Source organism: Eptatretus burgeri, chromosome 10, assembly GCF_056783735.1.
Source record: "Eptatretus burgeri isolate ZD-2024b chromosome 10, Ebu_testis_v1, whole genome shotgun sequence".
NCBI classification, from domain to species: Eukaryota; Metazoa; Chordata; class Myxini; order Myxiniformes; family Myxinidae; genus Eptatretus; species Eptatretus burgeri.
In genome coordinates this window covers 71,177,554-71,191,504 of record NC_140970.1, presented here as the reverse complement: position 1 = coordinate 71,191,504, position 13,951 = coordinate 71,177,554, and the positions used below count along the sequence as shown (strand labels likewise).

General features: G+C 39.3%; 2 protein-coding genes across 5 annotated transcripts in view; both read right to left on the bottom strand.

The window, feature by feature from the left end:
• LOC147018842 (kinesin-like protein KIF1B) overlaps positions 1-12,318 on the bottom strand; it is an 87,445-nt gene extending 75,127 nt beyond the window's left edge. Inside the window, exons 1-5 of the mRNA XM_085898901.1 lie at positions 11,659-12,318; positions 10,840-11,018; positions 10,034-10,171; positions 9,199-9,603; positions 5,809-5,927 (exon numbers count right to left, since the gene is read on the bottom strand). Of these exons, the coding sequence (XP_085755027.1) occupies positions 5,809-5,927; positions 9,199-9,603; positions 10,034-10,171; positions 10,840-11,018; positions 11,659-11,970 (1,153 nt within the window). The 5' untranslated portion in view covers positions 11,971-12,318. The remainder of the gene's footprint in view (positions 1-5,808; positions 5,928-9,198; positions 9,604-10,033; positions 10,172-10,839; positions 11,019-11,658) is intronic.
• A 1,527-nt stretch (positions 12,319-13,845) lies between these two features.
• Positions 13,846-13,951, bottom strand: part of KIF1B (kinesin family member 1B) — a 219,248-nt gene continuing 219,142 nt past the window's right edge. For all 4 annotated transcript variants that reach the window (XM_085898897.1, XM_085898898.1, XM_085898900.1 and 1 more), the window contains one exon: positions 13,846-13,951. This exon is cut by the window's right edge and continues 5,572 nt beyond it. The gene's annotated coding sequence lies outside the window, so the exon portion shown is untranslated.

Below are 13,951 nucleotides of genomic sequence, written 5' to 3'. Positions count from 1 at the left end.
TATATATATATATATATATATGTATATATCCATCCTTCCATTGGGACCGTACTCTCTGCAGAGCATTAGTGCTGCTTCAGCAGTTTCCTTGGCTATCGGGTACAATCCTGGATGGGTTGCCACTCGGCCACAGAATACCAGCAAGCTGGCACTCATTTTGCCGACCTCAGAAGGATGACAGGCAGAGTCAACCCCACCTGGTATTAATTCAACAGCCGAGGGGTATTTGAACTTAGGCTCCTGGGATCCCAAGCCTGTCACCCTAACCATTAAGCCAACACCAGGCATATACATATACATATCTATATATACATATACAGTGGGGAGAACAAGTATTTGATACACTGCCGATTTTGCAGGTTTTCCCACTTACAAAGCACGTAGAGGTCTGTAATTTTTATCATAGGTAGACTTCAACTGTGAAAGACGGAATCGAAAACAAAAATCCTGAAAATCACATTGTTTGATTTTTAAATAATTAATTTGCATTTTATTGCATGAAATAAGTATTTGATCACCTACCAACCAGTAAGAATTCCGGCTCTCACAGACCTGTTAGTTTTGTCTTTAAGAAGCACTCCCATTCTCCACTCATTACCTGTATTAATTGCACCTGTTTGAACTCGTTATCTGCATAAAAGACAGCTGTCCACACTCAATCAATCAGACTCCAACCTCTCCACAATGGGCAAGACCAGAGAGCTGTCTCAGGACATCAGGGACAAAATTGTAGACTTGCACAAGGCTGGGAAGGGCTTCAGGACAATAGGCAAGCAGCTTGGTGAGAAGGCAACAACTGTTGGCGCAATTATTAGAAAATGGAAGAAGTTCAAGATAACAGTCAATCTCCCTCGGTCTGGGGCTCCATGCAAGATCTCACCTCGTGGAGCCTCGATGATCATGAGAAAGGTGAGGGATCAGCCCAGAACTACACGGCAGGACCTGGTCAATGACCTGAAGAGAGCTGGGACCACAGTATCAAAGAAAACCATAAGTAACACACTACGCCGTCATGGATTAAAATCCTGCAGCGCACGCAAGGTCCCTCTGCTCAAGCCAGTGCATGTCCAGGCCCGTCTGAAGTTTGCCAATGACCATCTGGATGATCCAGAGGAGGAATGGGAGAAGGTCATGTGGTCTAATGAGACCAAAATAGAGCTTTTTGGTTTAAACTCCACTCGCCGTGTTTGGAGGAAGAAGAAGGATGAGTTCAACCCAAGAACACCATCCCAACCGTGAAGCATGGAGGTGGAAACATCATTCTTTGGGGATGCTTTTCTGCAAAGGGGACAGGACGACAGTACCGTATTGAGGGGAGGATGGATGGGGCCATGTATCGCGAGATCTTGGCCAACAACCTCCTTTCCTCAACAAGAGCATTGAAGATGGGGCGTGGCTGGGTCTTCCGGCATGACAACGACCCGAAACACACAGCCAGGACAACTAAGGAGTGGCTCTGTAAGAAGCATCTCAAGGTCCTGGAGTGGCCTAGCCAGTCTCCAGACCTGAACCCAATAGAAAATCTTTGGAGGGAGCTGAAAGTCTATGTTGCCCAGCGACAGCCCCGAAACCTGAAGGATCTGGAGAAGATCTGTATGGAGGAGTGGGCCAAAATCCCTGCTGCAGTCTGTGCAAACCTGGTTAAGAACGACAGGAAACGTCTGATCTCTGTAATTGCAAACAAAGGTTTCTGTACCAAATATTAAATTCTGTTTTTCTGATGTATCAAATACTTATTTCATGCAATAAAATGCAAATTAATTATATTAAAATAATACAATGTGATTTTCAGGATTTTTGTTTTAGATTCTGTCTTTCACAGTTGAAGTGGACCTATGATAAAAATTACAGACCTCTACGTGCTTTGTAAGTGGGAAAACCTGCAAAATCGGCAGTGTATCAAATACTTGTTCTCCCCACTGTATATATATGTATATATATATATATATATATATATATATATATATATATATATATATATATATATATATATATATATATATATATATATATATATATATATATATATATATATATATATATATATATATATATATATATATATATATTCACATACATACTGTACATATGTACAGATATATATATATATATATATATATATATATATATATATATATATATATATATATATTTTTTTTTTCATATCTTCTTCTTCTTCTTTCGGCTGCTCCCGTTAGGGGTCACCACAGCGGATCATCCGTATGATCCGCATAGTGATTTGGCACATGTTTTACGCCGGATGCCCTTCCTGACGCAACCCTGGTCGCCTCTTACGACACAGGGATATGGTACACCTATTTTAACCCGGGTATACACTGGCCCAGTATACTGGTACTCATTTCGCCGACCTCGGCAGGATGACAGGCTGAGTCAACCCCCTGGTGTATTAATTCAGTGGCTCAACGGGGCTTGAACTCAGGACCTTTTGGATCCCAAGCCGCTGCCTGAACCACTGCGCCAACACCAAGCTCCTTCATATTTTCATATGTACACATATATTTATATTTACATATATTATATACAAGATATATGTATATATATATATATATATATATATATATATATATATATATATATATATATATATATATATATATATACAGATATATATATATATATATATATATATATATATATATATATATATATTTTTTTTTCATATGTAGACATATATTTATATTTACATATACTGTAGTATATACAAATATATAAATATACAGATATCTACATATTTATACATATATATGTATATATATATATATATATATATATATATATATATATATATATATATATATATATATATATATGTATATATATATATTTTTTTCTGATGTACACATATATTGATATATATATATATATATATATATATATATATATATGTATAGATACATACATATATGTACATATACATTCATATGTATACATATATTTAGAATTACATATACAGTGGTGCCCCCAGAACCCGAATTTAATTCGTTCTAGGAGGCTGTTCGGATTGCAAAAAGTTCGGATTCCAAAACTATTTTCCCAATAAGAAATAATGGAAAGTGAATTAATCCGTTCCTGGACCCCAAGAAAACCCACTTTCAAGACACTTTCAACTGAAATTACCCATGTTTAAGGTAAAATAAGATGAGTAAATGACCTTCGGTGGCGGTGTATTGTATGTAAACTGGTACAATCACCACATTCAAAGGTCCACACAGGCTCGTGCTCCGGCCTGGGTTCCGATCGCTCGCGCACTCTGCGAGAGCGCTGCCCCCAGGGCAGCTCATCAAACATGATGCCCCCAGAACCACAATCACTTTCATCAAACGCATCGGGCTGAGGTAATCATGGATATTCCAAATTACAACTGGTTTTTCTGTGAAATAAAATCCTTGCCCGACAATCCGTCACACCACGTGATCGGATTACTTTTTGTTATTAATTAAAACACAAGATGAGTAAAAAAAAAAAAAACAGCACAAATCAAGCTGAAAACATGAGGTAAAGAAGCGATCGACACACAAGAGATGCTTTCACGAGGACTTCCACTGACGAACTGAATGAACAAAGCGCAAAGATGCGGGTCGAACAGGCGGGGGAGACGCGCGTGAACAAACATGAACGCCACGATTGTTCGGTTTTTGAAATTGTGTTCGGTTTTTAGGGCAAAATTTTCTCGAAAAAATTGTTCGGATTCCAATTTGTTTAAACAATGGGGCGTTTGGATTCTGGGGGCACCACGGTACATATATATATATATATATATACATATATATATATATATATATATATATATATATATACATACTGTATATATATATATATATATATATACTGTATATATATATATATACATACTGTATATATATATACATATTTATATATATATATATACATACTGTATATATACATATATATATACATACTGTATATATATACATATTTATATATATATATATATATATACATACTGTATATATACATATATATATATATATATATATATATTTAAATATACATATATTTATATATATATATATATTTAAATATATATATATATATATATATATATATATATATATATATATATATATATATATATAAATACATATATATATAAATACATATATATATACATATATATATATATATATATATATATATATATATATACATATACATATACATACATATATATATATATATATATATATATATATATATATATATATATATATATATACACACACACATATATATCGGAGGCGAGTCCACATACCTATCTCTGATCACTATATATCAGTCGGATACAAAACGTAAACTGTTCATCCTGGCGGAGGTACGCGCTCTATTGAGTGCCGTTCTAGTTTTTATTGTGTAACTGTTCCTCATTTGTTAACTTTGTATATCACTGGCATTGTGAAACATTGTTTCGTTTCCTGTTTAACGGGATAATTGGTTATCCTCCCAACTCTGTTGTCCAGGTCACGGCTGACCACGTGAAAGGGGAGTGGTGTTCTGCTTTGGGGCATGGAATCATTGTGCTTCCACACTTAGGTTAGTGGGTTGTCCTTTGACACATCCGATGGGCAGTCTCACCTCCTGAACACATGACAATAATGGTCAACAAGCACTATAAAAGTCTGGGATTTTTAACAGCAAATAATTTGCATGGTAAGCCACACCGACTTCTGTGGCCTTGCTTACGTGTTTATGACGATCAGGCTGTTCCCTCCTGTAGGAGAAATAAGTCTCTGTACACATTGGTCATCACAGCATAACTATTGTGTTGAGCTGCCAATCTTCATAAGCTGTGCCTTTTTATATTATGATAGGCCTTGAACTCATCTGTATTTGCTTCTGTTGTAGGAAGTATTATGAGATATTGCTATACCCATGGCTGGAAGCACCAAGATAGTTTACTGTGTCCTTATCATCTGCACGACCAGAAAATACCCTGATGTAAATAGATCGGCACATGACAAACAGTGCAGGCTCTGCATATTTCTTTAAATAACAACATATTTATTTGTTTTTCAACTTCAAAATTTGAAGGAAATCTTTTTGTTTTCTTAATTACAATGCATAATAGATTATGAAAAGTAAATGGCGACAGCAAAATTAATATCACAGCAGCTTCTCCAATTATGTCATTTCCTTTAGTTTGTCACACATGAGAAGGCATTTTACTGCATTCAAACAGGTTAAAAAAACAAACACTTTCCACTATATTCTCTCTGTAAAATGGACTCCACAAACTTGTGGATCTCAATGTGGTAGGAAATGTTGGGAGAGTTCTCTGCATTCCTAGAAAGAAAATATCAAAATATTTCTGGAATAAATTGTACAGTATTGAACTTTCGCTTTGACCATTTTATTAATGAAGACAAGGCAATAAATTTTCTTTTTAAGAAAAACCAAAATGTTTGCAAATTGAAAACAAAATAAAGCAGTACTGGTTAAAAAGTCTATAAATGACTGGTCAGATTGCCAGCGGTGATAAAATATGATTTTTGGGTGGCTACATTTCCTTCCCTCTTCTCTCTCCTCATGTTTATTCATCACCTTCTTGACGTCCACTTGTTGTCCCAATGCATCAGTGGACGAGGAGGAGGCTTGAGTCCCTGTAACTGCTGATCACAAGTATAAATTTCCTTGGATCACCAAGGCTGAAGGGAATTTAATTTTTACTTTGTAGGTCTGACTTGGGGTTCCTTAGAAATATATTTTAAAAATTAAAATTATAAAAGTGTAAATTATTATCTTTGTTAACTTATATGGGTGTCAGCGTACCTGTAATGGCTTGGACGGCAACTTGCAGGTAACCCTTGACATCTCCATGCTCATTGGCCACAGCAACAGTGTGTATGAGCGGAACAGGGTAAAGCAGGTTACTGAGATACACAAAAGCCCTGCACAGCAGGAAGAGCAAAATTGCATTCAGAAATATTGTATAAAGAAGTCAACAGCAACCTGTAATTGATAAAAGCTGAATGAAGCAATGCATAGCACATCTGTGGACAGGTGTACACAAATAAACGATGGTACTTTGAGGAAACTAAATACATAGCCATTTGCCTACTTCATTGGCAAAAAATACGCCAACAACATGGCCTCCAAAACTTGTCGCTGACTGGGCATCCTCCAGCGTGCAAAGTTCTTCCTTGGTACACCTGAACTCTTATCCACTTACAAGGCTTTCATACACAGCTTGATGGAGTACTGCTCTCCCCTCTGGGCTGGCTCCCTGAGTCTATGGGCCTATCACATTCCAATTGCAGACAGGTCGGTGGTCTCACTGCCATCTACCGCCTCCTTTCAGGTCTTGCAACTTCTGCTATTTCTGTGCTTTGTCCCCTTCAGATTACTGCAGGATGCATGCGGTCCACCAGCAACCACTTTCTGGTGAAGCTCCCAAAATCCAGATCACTACTTGCAGTGGCCTACAGAAGTATTCACCCCCCTCCAAAGTTTTCACATTTTGATGCCACCTGAGCTTATTTTATGATTCTTTCAAATCAGCCTTAATATATAGAGTCTTCACAAACTACTCCAAAGTGATAAAGCTAAAAAATGTAGATAAAATGTGAATAAGTTAGATTAACAGAGAAAATCAGATAATTCTCAGTTACATAAGTATTCAAACCCTTTGCCGAATTAACCCAAAATCACTTCAGGAACAAATGATTTGCTTGAAAGATTAGAAAATAAATGTAATAGGTTTTACCTGTATGTAATCAGTGGTTTAAATGAAAACTAAGCTCCTCGACTTATCTAAGGAGTCTTTATGTGCAACTCACTTGGTCAACCAACAAGGCAAACATGAAGACCAAAGAGCTTTCCAAAGAAGTCAGATAAAGTGGTGGAGAAGCACCGTTCAGGAGAGGGTTATCAGAAGATTTCAAAGCCAATTGTTATCCCTTTGAATATGGTGAAATCCACCATTAAGAAGTGGAAGAGGTATCATACCACCCAGACTCTACCCCAATCAGGTCGCCCACCCAAGCTCAGTAGCCGGACAAGGAGGAAACTGGTTTGGGATGTCACTGCAAAACCAACAATGACTTTGAAAGATCTGCAAAGCGTTATGCCCAAGATGGGGTCAGTGTTCATCAATCAGCAATATCCTGTTTCCTTCACAAAGCTGGCCTCTATGGACAGGTGGCAAGAAATAAGCCATTACTGAGAAAGACACATCTAAAAGCTCATATGGAGTTTGCTGGAAAGCATCTTAATGATACTGCAGGCATGTAGAGAAACGTTTTGTGGTCAGACGAGACAAAAATTGAACTTTTTGGTCTAAATTCAAAACGCTACATCCATCTGGCTTAAGCCGAACACTGCACATCAGCCAGTCAACACCATCCCCACTGTCAACCATGGTGGTAGCAGCATCATGTTATTGGGATATTTTCATCAGCACGGACTGGCAAGCTTGTCAGGATGGAAGGAACAATGGATGGTGCAAAGTACAGGAGAAAACCTGTTCGAGTCAGCCATGAATCTGTAAATTGGGTCAGAGATTCACATTTCAGAAGAACAATGATGCGAAGCACAAAGCTAAAGCCACACTAGAGTGGCTAATTAATAAGAAAATAAATGTTCTTGAGTGGCCCTGTCAACGTCCTGAGTTTAACCCAATTGAACATTTATGGTGACACTTGAACATTGCAGTTCATCGATGATCCTCATCAAACTTGGCAGAACTGGAGTAATTTTCACCATCTCACTGTGCAAAGCTGATAGAGACCTACGCAAAAAACTCATGTAGCACATTGCTGCAAAAGGTGCTTCCACTACGTACTGACCAAAGGGGCTAAATACTTTTACAACCAATGAATTTTGATTTGTTCATGTTTTTTGCATGTATTCCTGACATGTAACATCCTTCAACGATAACAGTGTTTAGTTTGATCTCTTCAGTTATTAATAAAAAAGTTCATTTGGAAAAATTGTTTCTACATAATTGATAATTCATCTAAAGTTGGCATTATTGGTAGGGGGTGAACACTTTTGCAGGCCACTGTATGGTACCTCCACTCATTTGTTCCTTTTTTTCGTGCCTGTGGAACAAACTTCCACATTCTCTCAATCTCACTCTTCCCTCCAGGTTTTCAAGACAGCTGTTCACCACCATCTCAGATCATCCCCGACCCAAAACCATGATCTTGATCTTTTCTACCCTCGTTAACCCCCTACCCACTCCCAAGGCAACCTCCTACCAAATTTCCAGTTTTTCCTTCCTGAGACTTTCCTTCAGTATCCATCCTGTCCACCCCATGTGTCACTTCTGGCCTCCCCATTTCTCTACACACTTGGGCTGGGAAATATTGATATTTTTGCTCATCGATTATTTTCCCTCCAAATATCGACGACCGAGCAATATATCAACATTGCGCAATCACTTATGTTAATGTAGCACAACCACCAGCCGGCGATATCTGGTGCTTGGGAGGGTACATGTTATCGATGATTTTATAACCCGAATGATGACCCACTGCGCAACAGCTCGAATATACAGCTGTTTATCGCCATGTAATCTGTCCTGAAATTGATGTAAACACTTACATGTGCTCTGATTAAAAACAGTGTTTGTGTCATTGTCAAACAAACACATCATCAAAATTGGTATTTTGAACATTAATTGAACTTTTGGAGAGTGGCAAAAAAGCTCAGTGATCAAGCTCTTTCATGAGCCTTGACTCTGTATCCAAAAACAGCAAAAGCACCAAAAGGAACATGTGTGATCATAAATGCTGCCGAACTGAAGAAAAAGAAGCCATGAACATTAAGCACCAGATGGTTGCTCATGAGGATTAAGATAGATGCAATTCTAGAGCATATAGTTCAAATGCACAGTTTTGAATTGAGTATTCCAAGAGAACTCTGTGTGTGACACAGTTGCTAATTTGCAAAGACATAATGATCGATGAAGATTACAAGTGGTTTGAGATGAGAGGTAGGGCAGTGAAAAAACAAACAAAAAAAAAGAGACAAATTGAGTAATCATTAATTCAACTTTGTCAAATTGTGTTCTACTGATTAGTGATTCAAATGAAAGCCTTTTCAAAACCTAAGATAAAAAACGTGAATTTTGCAATATCAATATTATTGTAAAATTGTGTTTTATCTCAGCTATTTTCTGCGAAACCTTCATTAGCCCCAAATGTTGTGCTCACAGACCTCCCGAGCAGACTGAACCAGGGTGAGCGATCGTAGAATGGGTCGAGCTCAGAGTGGGAGATGCCGGAGGCTGAAGATCCAGCACCAGAAGAGCCCGCAGGGCCATCCTCTGAGCCGGCTTCAGAGCCACTTGCCTCATCGTCCACAAAAGCTTCATCATCCAGATCCTCCAATTCATCATCATCATCATCGTCATCGTCGAGATCCTCAAGATCTGCAAGGTCATCATCAAGATCGGGATATCCATAGCCACGTGCTGCTGCCCCAATGACTCCCAAGTCCATGTTGCTTTCCTGCTCATCGGCGAGTTCAGTAATATCTGAGTCTTCACCATTGGAGAGTGTTGGCGATGGTGTCAGATCAGCCAGGCGCTCACTCACACACGTGCTGAAGAGCGGAGAGCTGCTGCGACAGGATCCGCCCCGCCCGCCGACCAGCCAGCAAAGAGAAAAAAGAAACACAGAGAGAAAGAAAGAGAACGACGCCCATAACCACAGCCAAAGGGATGAAGAGGGGCCATCTAAATGGTATGTATGCCAGTGGAATGGAAACTAAGTGAGGTTGTGAGATGACAGGAGTAAAGGTGATGTGGTGCAGATGGAGGTGGGGAGGGTGGATGGGTGAGTTGAGTGGGGGAAGAGGAGCCTTAAAAATTCGACAATTTTCGTGTGTATAATTTGTAGATGGTCACTGAGGCAATAATAGGTCAGGCAACAATAATAAGCGCTATGGATTTGGATCAAAGCATTGATGAGGGACAAAAAATATTTACTCAATACTGATAATATGCATAGTTTCAGAATAATATTCGAGAAGTCAACTGTTCGTCTCTCACCTGCCAACCAATCTAAACCAGGAGAAGCGGTCATAGAATGGGTCATGTCCAGTGACCCTGCCCTCTCCCTCATCTGATGAGTTTGAAGCCATCTCACCAGCACGATCATACATCTCCCTCATGAGGTCTATGCGTTGCCTGCATCGAGTCACAGGAAGGCACAATAACAGGAATGCAGAATGCTGCCTTTGTCAACATCGTTCATACATCCTGGGAAAACAAACTCAAACGAGTAGGGCACTCGGTAGAGAGCATACCTCCGCCCCGTAATGCTTCATCCAGTTGAACATATCGAGCCCAATACATTTTTGAAATATCATGCTATACAGTACTGTATCGTTTTTGGCCATATCAATGGTAAAGAATCACTTTAAAATTAAATAATTCTCGTCTCCAGATCCAGATCCGGATCTTCACCAAAATTGAATCAGTTCTTCATTGTCACACACCCAACATGTCCACCAAGTTTTGTCCAAATCCGTCCACAAGTTTTTGAGATATCGTGCTATATATCGTTTTTGAACAAATCTCTCAATGGTGAAGAATCACTTAAAAAATTATAGTAGTCAGATCCAGATCCGGATCTTCACCAAAATCTAATCAGTTTGTCCTTGTCACACCTGTCCACAAAGTTTCATCCTGATCCGTCCACAACTAGTTGAGATATCCTACACACAAACAAACAGACAAACAAACAAAGACAGACAGAAAGGGGTGAAAACATAACCTCCTTCACCTTCGGTGGCAGAGGTAACAAGCACATAGATTAAATAATCTTAACTTCATTCACAAAAGATAACTCTTACCGCAGCTTTTCAAGACTCCAGTAATGTGTGGCACAGTTCTTGTTATCCTGCACTTCCACTGCGACCACCGTGCAAGGGAAAGGCCTGTTCTCACGCTCCTGGCTATAGTTAGGAGGAAAAAGCTCCGCGGGGAGAGGAGAGTAAGCCGTGTCTGTGAGAAGTACAAACTGAAACTGCACCTGGAGTTAAAGAAAGTACATAAAAATTTTTTTGTTGTTTCAATGAAATTAAATTTTATAAATAACTGTGAAATGGCTCAATACAATTGAGGGAACAAAAGCAAACTAGAGCGGGGTCTATGGCGTGCCGTCGTAAATCCCCACGCTTCCACCTAAAGCAAAGTTGAAATGTGGCAAAAAAGTTCCACCACCAGGAATGACCCAATACATTTTGTGTTAATTTTTTTCCCCGTTTTGACTCCTGTGACCCCAAGTATGAACCTGGGTGTCAAATCCCAAAAATCGTTAAAAATTCCAGGAATTCCCCAATGTTGATTGCATGCACAAAGTTTCAATAAAAAAAGTGTTTAAAATGTGCTCGTAATTGCATTTTCTGGGATTCGACCTTTTGACATTGCCCTGGTGGTGGGGTCAAAACTGACACTGCTCTTGCACCTCCTTGCCATGTGGTGATCTAACAAGTTTGGTGAATTTCTGCACAACTGTAGGAGGAGATAGCATAACAGACGAACGGATGGGCAGACAGACAGACACAGACAGACAGATGGAGCCGATTACAATATCTCCCCAATTTTTTGAAAAAGCACGGGGATAAAAATAAGTCATTGGTAATACTGTAATGGCATCTAAACAGGCCTACCTTTTTGTGGAGTTCTACGCTGATAGCATTTGCCTCCTTCAGAAAGATGGCATTGCCCCAAAGCTGGTCACGCAGTGATGTGAACTGGTGGAACTTCCACTTCCGGAAGGCCCAGAGAGCGAGCTCAAACTCGCGTTCCGTCCAGGGAACTACGATAGAAAAAAAACAATCAGGCAGGAATGCCCAACACAAAACATTGCAAGGTGAGAAACTTGTCATCTGTGAGTGATCATAAGTGTATTGTGTGTGCTTGTGGTGTTGGTGTTCAATGTTTTGGAAAAATAAGTATCTACCGCAATAAAAAGAGCTCATTGTACAGTAACAAAGATAACGAAGAGAGTAAAGAGAAATTCACAGAATATATTTCATTGTTTTTTTTTAACTTTAAAGTTGTTATGTGTTAATCAAATGCAATGCACAGTCAGATTGAGAAAAAGAAAATAACTATTTAAACAGAAGACAATGTGTTGTTCAAGAATTAAGAATCTCCTACGATCACAGAAGTGGGAAATTCGAAGAATTACAGAAAGGGGTATAAGTTAGGGCCTTGCATCATAATTTAAGTCAATATTGATGATGAAAAGGAATGAAATGAATGATGGATCAGAGTTTTTTTTATCAAAAGTAAGTTTGTGAGGACCATATTCACGTGGGGTTATATACTTTCCAAAAAAAAAAAAGTGACAAAAAAGAAATGAAATAAGAATGCCAAGCATTCAGATTTACCTTCTTCTTCCGAGTCATCATCCTCATCTTCTTCTTGTGCATCTCCAGTGAGGTGGTTTTCTACCTGCTTTTGAAGAGCCTGCAGACGGTTTTCAAACTCCTTGGATCCCAGGCAGCGTGTGTGAGAAAGTCACGGATTTTACTGAGATGACACGAAGTGCTTCTTACCTGCCCAATGCCCCCGGCACCCATCCCTGTTCGACACTTATGTATTTATTTTGCGTACAAAATTGAGGTTCATGGAATAGCGAGTTGACAAAGGGTACTAAGGCAACCTAGTGACCGTTGACAAAGGGTGATAAGGGTAATAAAGCAACCTGGCGACAGAGAACAAGAAAAAGAATGGGCTGAAAACAAAAGGTGAGAGAGGGGAGGAGAGGACACACAGTAACCTGCAAGTAAGAGGGTTTAGTTAAGTAGGGTTAATGGGGGTAGTAATGATAACAGGTAGGAATGGGAGGAGAGAGAGGAGGAGTCAGGTTGACACGAGATGGCAGTGCACCGCTTGCCTAGAACCTTGGAGGGAAGAGTGGGATTGAACTGTCTGTGGAAGGCACTTCCATAAATAGAAAAAAAGAGAAACAAAAGAGTTGAGGTGTGTGGAAAGCTTGGATTTTGGGAGTTTAACCAGGATGGAGTTACTGGAAGAACATGTCTGTCCTAGAGGAGCTGGGGAGGATTCAGAGGGCCAAAGGAGCAGAGGGAGTTAGACCGGAGATAAAGGGGTGAAAAAAAAAACAGAGGCCACAGACTTGTTTGTGATGTGACAGCAACAGGCATTGTGCTCATATTCAATAAATAGTGGTGGAAATTATCAGTTAAAACTATTCAACAAATATTTCCCAATGAAAAGGTTCAGCATATTCTCAATAGTTGTAAATTTGAACTAGCGTCTAAAACAGGTTAGATAACTGTGTAATGAACCGAGGAAGGAATAATGAAAATGACATGATTCTTGGGTTGTCTGCTTCTTATTCTGCTTCTTATTTAGACTGCAGCACAAGGCTGTGAGTAGCATCATCGGCTAGCGGTGCGGCTGTGCCGCTGATGCAACATCCTCTGCAGGTTAGAACAGGAATTTGGAATTTGTTCAGGATGTTGGCGATAGCTCGCCTATTCTTCACGAAGGAGTCCGTGAGATCTTTAACACCCACCAACTAATGCTGGCAGACGAGACGCCCAGTTCAACATCCATCTGAAGGACGGCAGACACATTGATGCCTCACCCTACCTGCGAGACACCAGGACGCCCGTTTCTAGCCGGGCTGAGATTCAAACTCAGGCTAGACGGCTCAGAGCCAAGAGTTTGCACACCTCCAGGCCATTCTGCCAGCCTTAGAATCCCCACTATAATAAAAAAATACATCTTTATTTTTAACCCACAAACATGAACACTAACTTATAATGATCGATAGCAGTTGAAAAACACATCATACTCTTTCAATGAAAGGCAAATCAACATCAACTTCTCATCGTTTTATTTGAACGAACGTGAAAGGGCACCGTCTCCTTTGCATATCAAACATCTGCTCACTAAGACAAATACATTTTGTTCGGGCCTTTGGAA